This window comes from Lissotriton vulgaris, chromosome 8 (genome assembly GCF_964263255.1).
Source record: "Lissotriton vulgaris chromosome 8, aLisVul1.2, whole genome shotgun sequence".
Taxonomy (NCBI): domain Eukaryota; kingdom Metazoa; phylum Chordata; class Amphibia; order Caudata; family Salamandridae; genus Lissotriton; species Lissotriton vulgaris.
The window spans coordinates 275,977,563-275,993,063 of NC_141696.1; the positions used below are offsets into that span (position 1 = coordinate 275,977,563).

The 15,501-nt window shown below is 44.4% G+C and overlaps 1 protein-coding gene across 1 annotated transcript in view; it reads left to right on the top strand.

Moving 5' to 3' along the window:
• The window catches only part of TMPRSS15 (transmembrane serine protease 15), a 1,377,509-nt gene that overhangs the window by 72,973 nt on the left and 1,289,035 nt on the right, over positions 1-15,501 (top strand). The window contains exon 2 of the mRNA XM_086934040.1: positions 10,212-10,357. Within this exon, the coding sequence (XP_086790166.1) occupies positions 10,212-10,357 (146 nt within the window). The remainder of the gene's footprint in view (positions 1-10,211; positions 10,358-15,501) is intronic.

Consider the following 15,501-nt stretch of genomic DNA (forward strand, 5'->3'; position numbering starts at 1 on the left):
TAGGTGTATAGATAAGAGAGTGGCTGTGTGTGTGAGTCAGTGGATGTGTGAGTGGCTCAGTGGATAAGTGGGTGTGTGAGTGGTTGCATTGCTATGTGAAAGGGTGTGTGAGTGAGTGTATCAGAGATTCTGTGGTGATGTGAGTGAGTGTAATTCTGTGGATCAGCTCCTGTAACCTTTGTTTAAAAAAAATCTATTTCCTAACTATAACATCCCTGTAATCTTTGGATTTTTAAGAGAATGTCTAAGTTTTTTTCATTTTATTTTACAACTGTAACCTTTGAGACTGAGTGCCCGAATTAGTACATGAGTGGCTCAGTGGATGCATGAGTGTCTTAATAGGTCTGTGAGTGTGTATGAGAGAGTTTGAGTGGTTCTGTAAGTGGGTGCTTGAGCATCTGAGTGGGTCTGTGAGTGGGTTACATATCTGACTGGGTCTGTGAATGGGTGCATGAATTTCCAAATGGGTCTGTGAAGTAGTTCTGTTAGTGGCTGTATGAGTGCCCGAGTGGTTTTGTGAGTTTTGTGAGTGGGTGTGAGAGTGTCAAAGTGCATCTGTGAGTGGGTACATGGATGTCTGAGTGGGACTATCAGTGTGCATCAGAGTGTCTGAGTAGTTCCATGAATGGCTGTGTGAGTAGGTGTGTGAGTGACTGAGTGGGTCTCCGAGTGGATGTATCAGTGTCTGAGGAGGTCTGTCAGTGGGTGTGTGAGGTGCTTGAGTATATGAGTGGGTGTCAAAGTGTCTATATGGGCGTGTCAGTTGCTGTGTCAGTGACTTGGCCATAATGTACCCATACCTGCCCCTTTATCCAAAAAGAGTCCACAGTTTACCACAAAATATTTACCCAAGTGAAGTACTTTATACTGGTTGAGCACTAAGTGCTATCTCCTTGGGTTGATGTCCAGTACATATTCTGCCCTACAGCTGTGTAATGAAGTATGAGGAAATGCCATCAGTGACATTGTGTACATTTTAGCAATGTGATTGTTCCTTGTGCGTCTTTACTCAGAAATCTAGAGAAGATGACAAGAGTAGAAAAAGGTAAATCTCCACCAAACAAGGGTCCTTCCTCTTAACTATATGAAACAGGGCTTATTTGTTTGGTGGCGATCTCATATTCCTCAATTCTTCACTAAAATTGGTGTGAAATGCACTGGGGAGCCACTTGTGAAGCTGCCTTCATCCTGGCAAAAGGGAGGAATACCTCTGCATACTACTAAGGTGGGTGGGGCCAAACGGGCAAAGCTTCCAAGTGATTTATACATTTCCATTCTCATGGTCATTTAAAGGGAGAACCATGGACTCTGCTCTCACCAGTACAGGACAAGAAAGAACTCACTTGTCACATTCAAATATACCTTGCGCTTGAATATATCTACAATGCGTTCACTTATAAGAAGCACTTCAGATTGGTTTTCAATATGGAATTGCTGAGAAAAACATTTGCATGGCCTTCAAAATGCACAGTGTGTGAGAGTCTCTCAGTGGATCTGTAAGTAAGTAAACCAGTGCTTGACTGGATCTGTGAGTGGTTGTATGAGTGTCAGAGACTCACTCACCCCTTCACAGATACTCTCAGAGTGGGTTTGTGAGTGGGCACATGACTGTGTCTGTGAGTGGGTGCATCTGTGTGTATGAGGGGGTCTGTTAATGGGTGTGCAGCATAAAATGGTACGGGGCATGCAGGAGCATTTCCTTGTGATCTACCGCTCTGTAACGGTCTTCCTGTCATGCTTGCCTTCAGTCTGTTACCCTCTTATGCCTTCGGGCTGGTGTCTTCTCAGCTGGTTTTTGACTCATTTTTCTGCCTCTTCTCTAATTGCTCCAGCCCTCTATGTTGCCACTCTCTGCTCGTTAGGCCTATTATTTAGCCTCATTCTGCTCACTCCTGACCTTTATTCTGCCTTTTGCTGCTACTTTCTCGCCTCTATTTTGCCTCTTGTTGCTCGTTTCTCACCTCTATGTTGTTTCTTTTTGCTCATTCTGCCTGTTACTTTGCCTCTTTCTGCCTACTTCTGACCTGTATTTTGCATCTTTTTGCATGGATTTGACCTTTATTCTGCCTCTTTCTCCTCCCTTCTGCACATTAATCTGCCTTTATCCTACTTATTTCTCACCTTTATTTTGCCCTTTTCTTTTCATTGCTGACCTTTATTTTGCATTTTAATCCTTGTTTCACACCTTTATTTTCCCAGTCTCTACTCGTTGCTGACCTTTATTGTGCCTCTTTCTGTTCATTTCCACCTTTATTTTGCCTTTAGCTTCTTGTTTCTGACCTCTATTTTGTCTTTTTCTGCTCATTTAGGAACTCTGTTCTGCCTCTTCCGACTCCCTTCTGACCTTTATTCTGCCTCTTCCTGCTAATTTCTGACCTTTGTTTTGCCTATTTCTGCTACATTCTGACTTTTATTCTGCCTCTTTCTGCTAGTTGCTGACCTTTAGTTTTGCCTCTTTCTGCTCGCTTCTGACCTCTATTCTGCTTCTTGGTGCTTATTTCTGACCTCGATTTTGCCTTTCGGCTCATTCCATTCCTCTAAAAAGCATCTTTTTGTTCATTTCTCATCTTTATTTTGCCTCTTTCTGCTAGTTGTTGACCTTTATTTTTTCCCTTTCTGTTCGCTCCTGCCCTCTATATTGCCTCTTTCTGCTAATATCTCACCTTTATTCTGTCTCTTTCCCCTTGTTTCTGACCTTTATTCCGCCTCTTTCTACTGTTTTCTCATCTTCAGTTTGCCTCTTTCTGAACTCTATTCTACCACTTTCTGCTCATTTTTGGCCTTTAATCTGCTTCTTTTTGTTAATTTCTGACCCCTGTTCTGCCTGTTGCTGCTCATTTGTGATCTCTATTGCATCTTTCTGCTTGTTGCTGATCTTTGTTCAGCATTTTTTGCCCGTTTCTGACCTTTATTCCGCCCTTTTGTGCTTGTTTCTCACATTTATTTTGCCTCTTTCTGTTTGTTGCCGACCCATAATCTGCCTCTTTCTGCCACTTGCTAACCCTTATATTTGCCTCTTTCTGCTCACTTCTGCCCACCATGTTGCCTCTTTCTGCTCGCTTCTGACCTCTATTCTGCTTCTTAGTGCTTATTTCTGACCTCGATTTTGCCTTTCGGCTCATTCCATTCCTCTAAAAAGGATCTTTCTGTTCATTTCTCATCTTTATTTTGCCTCTTTCTGCTCGTTGCTGGACTTTATCCTGTTTTCTTGCTTTGGAATAACCCTCGGTGGGCTAGCATCTAGGGGCATACTCTAAATATAGGAGGGGCGCACAAGGCCAGCGTAGGGCAAAAGTGACTCTTCTGAGGAAAGTAGATGGATCACGTCCAAACTTGGAGGTGATGTTGGAGAAGGGTATCTACAGAGCAAAATAAGTGCATTCCACATCATGCTCCATTCCCCCATTGAACAACTTTAGGCTATGTGAAATAACGTAGTGGAGGAATGGAAACCTGGGCAAAATGTCACATAAACTTTCCATAGTAGCCCTAGAAACCTATGCCTGACACAGCTATCCATTCGCAATATTTAAAATATTCATGAGTTACAAAAAGTAGCATGTCTTCTTCTGTTCATTGGAGTACTGTTTAGTGGCTTATACTGTGCACATTAACTGATATTAAAGAATACAGGGTATTTGGGATATCCTGATAAAACTTAGAGGATTATGACCGCAAACAAAGAAAATATATTGGAAAGATAAAGTACATACCCCTGCTCAACAGAGTTATTAATAATTTCAGGCACCTCAAGTTCATTAGTTCTGGATATTCTGACTTTCTACCACCTATAAGTCAGCTGACCCCTTATGATGACTGCTTCAATTTCTCAACAAGAGCACTTAATATGATAGCATTCAGACTTTGATAAAGTAGATAACCCATCTGCAAGTGACGCAGGAAGAGGTAACTCATTTACAAGCTGACCAGATTATTTGTCCTTCATTCTAAAAATGAAAGCTTGTACATACAGGCACATAATGGGATCAAACTGGGCTGAATATCTCAGGGTTAGTACTGGACTGGGAAACCAAAATCAACAATGACACAAGTGTTCCTACAGTTTGCTCCCTTTATCTCTTTGTGGGGCGTCTCCCTTTCCATCCATCCATGTTTCTTTTTTTCTCCTTCTCTCAATTCTCCCTCTCTGATCACTTTCTCTTTACCTTCCCCCTCCTCCCTGTCTTTCTCTCTCTCTTGAAGCCTACCCTTCCCTTCTGCAGAAATACTCTGGGAGCTGAGGAAAGTGCCATAGAGACTAGGAGCATCCCTTGGCTTTTAAAACTTTGCTCCCATGGCTACAGCCCACTAAGGAAATGCCCAGTGAAATAAAAGGCCTGTCCAACACTGCTACGAGTTCAACATTTCCTTTTTTGAATGTCTCCCGCATATCTTTCTCTAACATGAAATCTAGTTTTGCACTGCATTGTTAAAAAGAAGCATTGAAATGAGGACAATCACGAGACTGGGGTCTCATGTGATTAATGACTCAACAGTATATTTCCTCGTCATTAAATAAATCCAGACGAGAGCATGCCCTGCTTTTAAAATGCAACCCTGTGCTGCTGTCTGCTGTGGCAAAGGTCCATCACGACTGTTTAACTGCAGATAAGCAATAAATTAAAGATTGCACATTATTTTTGTGTCTGGCTATGAAGGTAAAGGAAATCATGAAGGACCGGTGAATCAGCATGGGATGTTCCTGAGTCTCATTCTTATACTTTACACAACAGGATCTCTCTTTATGCACAAAAGATTTCTTTTACGATTCTGCTTCACTAATTGGCACTTGGGCAGCTGAGGGAAAAATGAAACACCTTGTTCACATTACAGGCACAATAGACTAATCTGTTCCCTTGTATATGGAACTGGCAGGCAGAATAGACCTCTAGGCTAGAGGCATTACATTCTAGCGGTGGCAAGCTGTCATTAGTGGCACCAAGGCAGCGCTTCCCACTTTCCAAAGCTTGATGAGTGTGTAAAGTGTAAGCAAAGGTCAGCCTGACCGACACTCATCATGTCAGAGTCAACCAATCACCTGCTTTACACGTGCAAATGCGTAGGTACCTGGGATCCTGCACTAATGATTGCGGGATGAACCCCAGAGGAGGGTCACTAATAGAGTCAACTCTGGGTGCGTCAGTTTAAGCCCTTTCTAGACTGCAGCTAACTAGTGCTTTATTGAATGTTTGGGTACATGTGTGTATGCATGAAAGCATGTGTTTTTGCAGGCATGTGCTGTAAATGGCTGTATGGAAGAATGTGTGTTTAATGAATGGGTGGGTGTGAGTAAGTGTACATGTGTGCTTGTGAAAGGATGGGTATGAGAGTGTGTGCTTGTGGATGCATGTGAGTGTGTGTGCTTGTGGGTGGGTATGAGTGTGCACATGTGAGCTCATCCTACTACCTGTGCAGATTGTCAGCTGTGTGTTAGATGAAACTCTGCAAAATCCGCCTTGAAGTACCCTGGAGAAATTATATGTAGCAGATATTTAAAATAAAGTCTTTTCTTTCCAAAAGGTAAAATGGTGTTCAGAAATGTAGCTGTTAACAATCATAGCACAAAGCAGAGAAGAGATAAATAATTTGAGGTCAAAGCATATTTGAAACAGTAACTAAACTGTACTAACATTAAAATAGTAATAAAATGACAAATATAAAATGCAAAAATTACAACAGGTAATTTACATAACAAATAATGTGCATACATAGTTACCAATTGAGGGCCCTATTACGATATAAGTCGGAAAGTCCTCAACTGCAGGTCAGAGGCAATCCGACTTACATCACTGGTTTTAAATCCAACAGCTTAATTACAATGAAGTCTGTCAAATTTGAAACCTACCGGTTGGACTGACTGGCTTCCAACAGGCTGAAGGAGCCCGTCAGCCAGCCGGAGACCCCCTCATATTCCCCTATGTACACCGTACGTTGTGGGGATAATGATGGCGGTTTCTGACAGGCTTCCAGCAGGGCTTCCGGTTGGAGGCCTGGGGTGCACCTATGTTAATCCCCGCATCGGGTGAAAGGCACTGTCAGGTGCCTGCCACTCGGTGCAGTGATTAACAAAAACACCCATTTCAATATGGGACCTTATGTTAAGGACGGTTTACGGCCACAGTACAAGCTCCCATACAGAAATGGGAGTATGCATCCGCACCATGTGTAGTTGCATCCTAATTTACACCTTCCGTGCTCATGACAAGCTCAGCTTGTCATGAGGCACCGTTGAGCTGTGCTCTTGATGAGCTGAGCTCGTCATGACACGTGAGGCGCTCACACGCGTGGCTAATTCCCCCGCTGTGCTGAGTGTTCTGAAAAACGGGCGTGGTCATGATGAGAGCACGGCACCACTGTGCAGCGTGACGAGTGGAGCTCATCACAAGCACCGTGGCGCTGTGCGCGCCCCGCTCCCCCCAGCGCCACAGGGGAATTAGCCCCGTGGCGAACGGGTTAAGGGGTCGGGACCTGGCATCATAATGTGGGCCTATATATTTAATTACCCTCTACATTCATTTGTATGAAATATATAATATAAATAACATTCCATTCTATTCCCTTACAAACCAACAATCCACTACTAAACTATAGATTAGAAAGTAAACTATGGAAACATGAAAATGTATATAAAAACCACCAAATACATTGAGATAATTAAAATAACATTTAAACAATAAACCAATGTTTGTGACTAATTGCCAAACTAAATATTCAATTAAAAAACAAAAGAACAAATATTTCTAATTGAAATAAAGCCCTAACTTAATCCCCTATAAACCTGACAACCTGCTCCTAAATTATATTAACTTTGGTATTCTAGAGGTACTATTCTGGAATCCAGTTAAAAAACCAATGTGGTCAGACAAAGCATTTCGGCTGTTTCTTATTTGCAGTAAGGATCATGGGGCATATTACCAAGCAATAGCGATAATTATCGCTATTGCTTGGTTAGAGACAAAAATTTACCGCTGAGCTGCAGCGATTTTTATCGCAGATAAACCTTGATATTACAAGGTTTATCGCAAATGCGATAAAAATCATCCGCAATGCATGAATATCGCTGAAAAGTCAGCGATATTCATGCATTACCGAGCTAATGCTCTTAGCCATGTTATCCACCTCCCATTGGATAACATGGCTAAGAACTGCTCAGGGCAGGTGTTAGCTTTTGGAGATATTCGCGCTTAGCGCGAATATCTCCAAAAGTTGGTAATAGGAGATAGCGATGTTAGCGACTGTTTCCAGTCGCTAACATCTTGGCACGCCCACTTTGCATGTCATTAGTGATAAATATCACTGACATGCAAAGTGGGGCCCAAGTTGATCGCTATCTCCTACTAGCTGTCGCTAACTGGTGTTAGCGACAGCTCGGTAATAGGGAGATAATTTTATATCCGCTCTCTTGGCTTTTAAAGCCACAAAAGCGGAGATAAACCCCCTTGATAATATGCCCCCTTGTTTGCACATCATTAAGTGTATCTATATAGGTAAATTACGCACTTATGTAAAACTTGCAACCAAATAAATAAAATTAGTAATCCTCGATGGGACATAATAATGTGTTAGCAGACTGTGGCAAAGGGCAAAGTCAACGGGGGTTAATAAATTGCAGAAAAAGTAGTTGGATGGTGTACAGATTTAGACTTCCAATTTAAGAGCTATGTGGCTTATCGGATGATATGTATAATGTAATCGAAAGGTCTGAATCTAAAGTCACATGGGAGGGAGAAACAAGTGAGACAAATATGATTCAATGATTTGCACTGTACAATCCAAGGATCACAGCTAACCATACATTCAATTCACTCAAAGTTTGCCATTGGTAGTTCAAATAGTGCATTTTGGTTTCATTAAAGTGTCCTAACTGGGACGGCGATAGAATTAAAACAAGCATATTCAATGCAATCAGTCTCACATGGTTTAAAGTTAGACCAATTGGCATTGTAAATGACAATGTTTTTTACTAATGTTTTATGATCTGCTGAACTAGGCAATGCATATCATGTACTGGCAGGGCTGAATGAATATCCACCTTGTAACCAAACAAGGGAACATTTAACCCCTTCGAAGCTAATGACGAGCTGGGCTCGTCATGGCTCTTACCTACCGTGCGCGGACGACAAGGCCAGCTCGTCATCAAAAATGGTAATTTTGGTTCTTCAGCGCAGGACGGGAAAATGCCTAGCAGCCATGTGGTTAAGTAAGTTACTTAAGCATGATCAGGCAAACTAGTTAAACCAGAACAGCACATAAACCTTCACATTACATCTCTAATGACTGGCGTGGGGGTCACATATTGCACTGTACACACACGCTGTACACACAGCTACAGCTAGTACATGCTGTTCTGTAGTAGAGTGCAGTTACGCATCCCATCGCATACTGCACTCCTCACATAGTAGACTCCCCGAAACCCATAGCAAATCGGTAAGTGGAATTTGTAATTGCTTGATTACTAAAAAGTCATCAGCCCAACAACATGAAAATTTAGATTTGATTTTACAAAAACTTAATAACACAGGCATTACTTGGCAGTTTACCTGGTGCACGCAAAACAAACATCCATGTCAGCTGAGAGCTCCAGCCGCTCTGCGAGACTGAAGGAGGAAGGGGAGAGGCCAAGAATGAACAGAATCTGGAGTTAGGCCAAGAATGAACAGAATCTGGAGTTAGGTCCAGAATGAACAGAATCTGGAGGTAGGCCAAGAATGAACGGAATCTGGAGTTTGAGAGTGAGCAGAGACAGTTACCGGAGGCACCTAAAGTATAAAGTGAACACAGCATCCATGAGGAAACAGTTGGTCGGCGTCCCACCACAGGCTCCTTGCTCAGTGCCAGCAGAAGCAGGCACTCACATGTGGAGCTTGAATGTATGTCAGCTGAGAGCTCCAGTCGCTCTGCGAGACTAAAGGAGGAAGGGTAGACACCAAGAATTAACAGAATCCAGAGTTTGAGAGAGAGCAGGGACAGTTACTGGACAGCCACCTAAAGCAAACGATGAGTGCAGCATTCATGAGGAAAGAGTCTGCAGAGAAGCACAGTAAACAAAACGCAAACGCTTCTCACTATAAGGCAGGCTAACAAAAAAAAAGCTTTGTGAACGAAGAGCACTTACAAAGCGTGGAAGAGCCGTGCATCTGGGAACAGCGACATGGGAGTGAACCATGCTGTTTGTAGGGCTGCAATGCCCATACAGGAGGAGGAATTAGGGGTCATCAGGGAAACTACATTTACTATGCAACTTTTACAACGCTGTACTTTACAACGGGGTTGTTACAATGACTGTGTTGTTACCACGTGTGTCATTACAATGCAAGACATTTCAACGACTGCTCTAGGGGGCGTGCAACACCTTCCCTGCTGTTGTGCAAACTGGAGTAGGAATAGTAATGAATACTATTCCTAAGTCTACCACGCCCCCTAAAGCAAGTTGTTGAAATGACTTGTGTTGTAATGACACGCCTGGTACCAACGCAGTCACTGTAACAACCACGTTGTAAAGTACCGCCTTGAAAAAGCACAAGTTGTAACGTGCTATATTCCGGTAATCACATGGTGTACAGTGTGATGGCCAACCAAAATGTTCTCTGAGTTAATGATCCATAAAGAGAGCTAAAAGCCCAGAGGAGGGACATTTACAGAAATGCACCAGAACAAGTCAGCGTTTCTGAATGCCACAGATAACAACCAATGTCAATTGGTGGGTGTGCCAAAGCCCATAGAAGAGGATACATTAGATTTGCAGACAGTGTAAGCGCTGTTGAGGCTGAAACTAGAAAGAGAAACAATGTAAGAATTATGTTTGAGTTAGGGCCTTTTAACTAATATAGAGTGTTGGAGTGTAAGATTTAAAAGTTATAGTGTAATAAGGAGCAAGACCAACACAGTGACATTTCTTACAGACCAGAGTAAAGTAAAATGCTGTTTCATGAATGTTTATCATCATCATCATATATGGTTTAATGAAAAAGAGACAGTAAAAAATAACTTTTTTTAGCATGTTACTATTATATTGAGGTTTCTATTTTCTATTTATACATTATTGCATTATATTCCTTTATATACACCTGTAGATTGTAAATGTGTACAATTTTTTCAATAAATGAATTTTGATATGATTTGAATGCCATTTCAGTTTTCTGGAGTTTATTTGCCATTAGGAGGGTCATTTCGTAATTACTATGCAATTCTGGTAATAATAGCTGTTTTAGTTTCAGATGCTGTGAATACAACATGTGGAACAGGTCATGCAAACAGAGGTTCATTCAAACTTCTGAGAGGAGCAACGTTTACTCCAACTTTACAAAACAGATCCTCACTGGAGTTCAAGGTTCTTGCATTTGATGTTCAACACCTGGTATGAATTCCAATTCTTCTACAATTGAAATGCACATCCAAACACACCTCAATAGACCTAATTGGATTCCCTCAAAACAATAAACAGATGTCTTCACATGCATACCACTGTTGGTAAATACAGAATCCTTCATCTCTGGATGATTGTATTAACATGAATTTTTATTTAAGATTGGAGGTCAACAAGCTCACTGAATAATAACACTATCCCATCAGAGTGAACCCCAAAAGTGACAAAACTAACCTGAGCTCAAGCGCTTGGTACCTATGGCACATCACAGACATACTTAACTTAGGCAATGTGTAAGGAGTTTATACAGTACCAAAAAAGTAAATAGGCACAAAATACCAAACAATACAAATCCCATACTGAATTAGAGGAATTTCAATAACCCTGTCCCAAATAAGACCAATTTTAGAATGACGGTAATAACGGCTACAAAAATCCCTGTTAAAACCTTGTTCCCATCATCCCAAAACTCTGCAAGCAAAGGAAAAGAAAAGAACATCTCTTCATCATTTGCCTCAGGGATGCCACGTCTTCTGTAGCTCAGGACCTGATTTTTAGCACATCTCACGATCTTTTAAGGAGACCAGAAAATCCTGTTAAGTGTAAAGAAATTATTTATTTTAAGTTTGCTGGTCTAACAACTTGATAAAGAAGCCTGGGAGATGTTTGCCACAGATATTGCAGGTCCGACCCTGGCATCCAATCTTCCCAGATCGAAAAACGAGCTGGCAACTTACTTTCCACAGCATCCAACAGCATCCATTACCAAAGGGAAACCACTTTCCTTAAAATTAAAATCTGTAAATCTATAATCTTTGCATCTGGATCTGTTATATGGATAATCAAATCCTCAGCATATGGGGCTATCTAATTACTGAAACCCAGTTACATGAATGGAATTACTTGCAGTTCTCTACTGAGCATTTGAGCAAATGGCTCCATATAGATATTGAAAGGGAGAGGTAGCAGCCCTGCCTAAATTTCACTATAAATGTTGAAACTCTTAGTCAATGCCCCATTGAGTAGAATCTGGGCTGAGCGGGTTCCATACAGCCTACGCAGGGTGGAGATAAAGTTTGGGCTGAACTTCAATAGCTTCAAAACCTCCCACAGATACTCCCAACAGACTATGTCAAAGGCTTTGGCTGCATCCAATGTAGATACAGCCAAAGGAGCGATGTAAGAAAGAGCAAGATCTATTGCCCCAAGGAGTTGTTGTACGAGTTCATGGACCTGCCACTTGAACGCCCTTCTGATCTGGGTGTATTAATCGGAGGGGCCAAAGGGGCCACCCTGCTTGTAAGAATACTGGTAGGCACCTTTTAATCAGTGTTTAATAAGGAAATCTGACTTCTTAGGGTCCTCAGCCAGCTTTGAAATCAATACCAAGGTAGCTTACTTCCATGATTCAAGACTCTGGGATTCCCCCAAATGAATAGCATTGAAAAGCTCTTCCCAGATCCAAAAAATTGCCTTTATTAGAACCGGAGCCTTAGTTGGCAGAGGTAGGTACATTGGACCAAATAGGGACCCTTGCTTCTAGTCAGGGAAAGGGAATTACACTCCTGGATAACCCCTGCTCACCGCCCTGGTAGATTGGCACGAGCAGACAGGTTTATCACAAAGACAGTGTGTTAAGCATTTGTCAACACATACAGTAATAAAGTGAAAACACTACCGATGGACACCACACAGGCTTTATAAAAATAAGTATTCTTTATATAGACTTATCACAAGACCATAAACGCCAAAAATCCACAATATTGTAATCAATATTAATTCTTCAAGATGGTAGGACTAGTTCAAAAATGAGTTATTTACTTAAAAGCAGTCTTGAGCAACAGATAACCCCAACTGGAGTTATCAGAACGTAAGGATCAATGAAATCCCAAAGTATGGCGATTACCGCGAGGTGCGTGGTGTCTGGCCCTGAGTCAAAACAGACCCACACGAAACAGTACCTTGGAAAAGCGAAAACAAAGACAGCTCATGACGTTGGGGTGGTGCGGTGTCATTGGCGCGTTGCGGCGTCGGTTCCTTGATTTGGGCGAGATGATGCGTCGTTTCCTGGATGCTGGCGCAGGGAGGGGAGTAGTTGGTTCCTGACCGGAGAAGAGGTAACGTCACAATGGCGCCGAAACCACGGTTCCATAAGATGTCACGATGACGATGGATTCTTGACCACCCACGTCGACAATCGGCTCCGTGATGATGTCGGCTTTGGAGTCAATGCGGCACAGCAGCAGGCATCGGGCCTATGTCGCAAGTTGGAGCAGCACTCATGGATATGGCTGACTTACGATGTCGTTCCCTGATGTCGATATGGCATGGCAGCCGGCGTCGGGTCTACCTTGCAAGTTGGAGCAGCGCTCACAGCTGTGATGCAGATGACGGCGTTGCTCACCGGCGTCAGTGTTGCAGAATTCCTTCTGTAGCAGCTAGAACAGCATGTTTCAGATACAGGCATGCACGCCCTGCCCTCCACCGACTACATCCTCCTCGGAGACCTGAACTTTCACCTTGAGAACAACAATGACAACAACTCCAGAGCCCTGATCGATAACCTCGCCAACCTCGTACTGAAGCAACTCGTCACAACGCCCACCCATTTTGCCAGCCATATGCTCGACCCCGTCTTCTCCTCAAGCCCGCACGTCTCCGTCAGCCACACCACTGAACTCCTCGGGACCGACCACCACTGCATCCACTACGCCTTCCAGAAGGCCACACCACCACACCCAACAGATCCTCCGCCGCTGCTGATGCAAAATCACCGAAGACTAACTACACGCGAACCTCGCTCTCAGCCCACCCACCGAACCCTCCAACACCGACGACGCTGCCCACAGCCTCAGACGCTGGATTGTGGACTGTACCAACACCCTTGCCCCGCTGAAGAAACCCCCACACAGAGACACCAGCAAGAGGGCCAGCTAGTTCACCCCAGAACTCTAGCCTCCAAGCAAGCCTGCCGGAAACTAGAGCAGAAATGGCACAGTGAACAAACTCCCGACAGCCACGCAGCACACAAGGACGCCATCGTAACCACCCCCACCTCATCAGGGTGGCCAAAAGGACCTCCTTCAAAGACCACCTCGACAACAACCCACAAAATAGCAAGGAGCTCTTCAACATTGTGAAGGAACTCTCTAACCCCAGGTCCAACACCGATGACATCCCTTCATCGCAAGCCCTGTGCAACTCCCTCGCCACCTTCTTCCACTGGAACATAGCAGACATCCACGACAGCTTCAACACCCAGACAGCCCAAACAGACAGCAACACAACATACCCTCCGCACACCATCTACCACTCTGGGCCAGCTTGAGCATCGATGACACCAACAAGACCATGCGCACAAACCACTCCGGCTCTCCGTCAGACCCATTCCCGCACCACGTCTTCAACAGAGCAAGCAGCTCCATCGCACCCCACCTGCGCAACGTCATCAATCTCTCCCTCGAGACCGCGTCCTTTCCAGAGATCTGGAAACACGCCAAGATCAACACCTACTCAAACAATCTAAGGCAGACCCAGGAGACCTCAAGAAATTCTGGCCTATCTCTCTGCTCCCCTTCCCGGCCAAGGTCATTGAGAAAACCGTCAACAGACAGCTAACCCGATACCTAGAAGAAAACAGAATCCTGGACCCTTCCTAGTCAGGGTTCAGCAGCAACCACAGCACCAAGACTGCCCTGTGCCCTCATCCCCGCCACCGATGACATCAAGACCCTGCTGGACAATGGCGAGACCACAGCGCTCATCCTCCTAGACCTTTCTGCCGCCTTCGACACCGTCTGCCACCACACACGACGAGCACGCCTCCACGCCGCAGGGATCCAAGACAAGGCTCTGGATTGGACCACCTCCTTCCTCTCCAGCAGAACCCATCGTGTCCGCCTCCCCCATTACATTCCAAAGCCTCTGAGATCATCTGCGGCGTACCCCAAGGATCCTCCCTCAGCCCAACGCTGTTCAACATTTACATGGCCCCGCTAGCACACGTAGCCCGACCGCACAACCTCAACATAATCTCCTACCCCGACAACACTCAGCTGATCCTCTCCCTCACCAAGGACCCCTTTACCGCCAAAGCCAACCTCCACAAAGGAATGAAGGCTGTCGCTGACTTGATGAAGACCAGCTGTCTGAAGCTGAACTCGGACAAGACGGAGGTCCTCATCCTCGGCTCCAACCCTTCAGCCTGGGATGACTCCTGGTGCCCAACAGCACTGGAGGCAGCCCCGACACCCACCAACCACACATCCAACCTGGGAATCATCCTCGACTCAACGCTCTCAATGACCAAGCAAGTCAACGCCATCTCCTCCTCCTGCTTCAACATCCTCTGCATGCTCCGCAAGATCTACAGATGGATCCCGACAGATACAAGAAAGACAGTCAACCAGGCCCTCGTCTGCAGCAGACTCAACTACCAAAACACCCTCTACGTGAGAGCACCGACCAAGCTCATCAAACAACTACAACTCATCCAAACAACGACTGATCCTCGGCGTACCACGCCACGCCAAATCACCCACCACCTGAGAAACCTGCACTGGCTCCCCATCAACAAGAGGAAATCCTTCAAGCTCCTCACCCACGCACACAAGGCACTCCACAAGATCGACCCAGCCTACCTCAATAGACAGCTCTCCTCCTACATCCCCAACCGCCAGCTACGCTCCGCCGACCTCTCACTCGTCACCATCCCACGCATTCAAAGAACAACCACAGTGGTAGATCCTTCTCCCACCTTGCCGCCAAGACATGGAACACCCTCCCATTGAGCCTACGACAGACCCAAGATGTGCTGACCTTCAGAGGATACCCAAGACCTGGCTGTTCGACCAGTAGCGCCCCCCCCCACCAGCACCTTGAGACCCTCGCGGTTATGTAGTGCACTTTACAAATGATTGATTGATTGATTGATTGATTGATTGATTGATTGATTGATTGATTGATTGATTGATTGATTTGATTGAAGGGGTGAAGTCTGGTATCCCTGAGACTTCGGTCAGGAGGCAAGCTTATTCTGCAAGATAATGGAAGTTTTAAAAGTTCCTTCTACTTTCCTTGGCAATAAAGAAACCACTGCAGGCCACCCCAGCAAACAGAACACTGGCAGAGGGGCA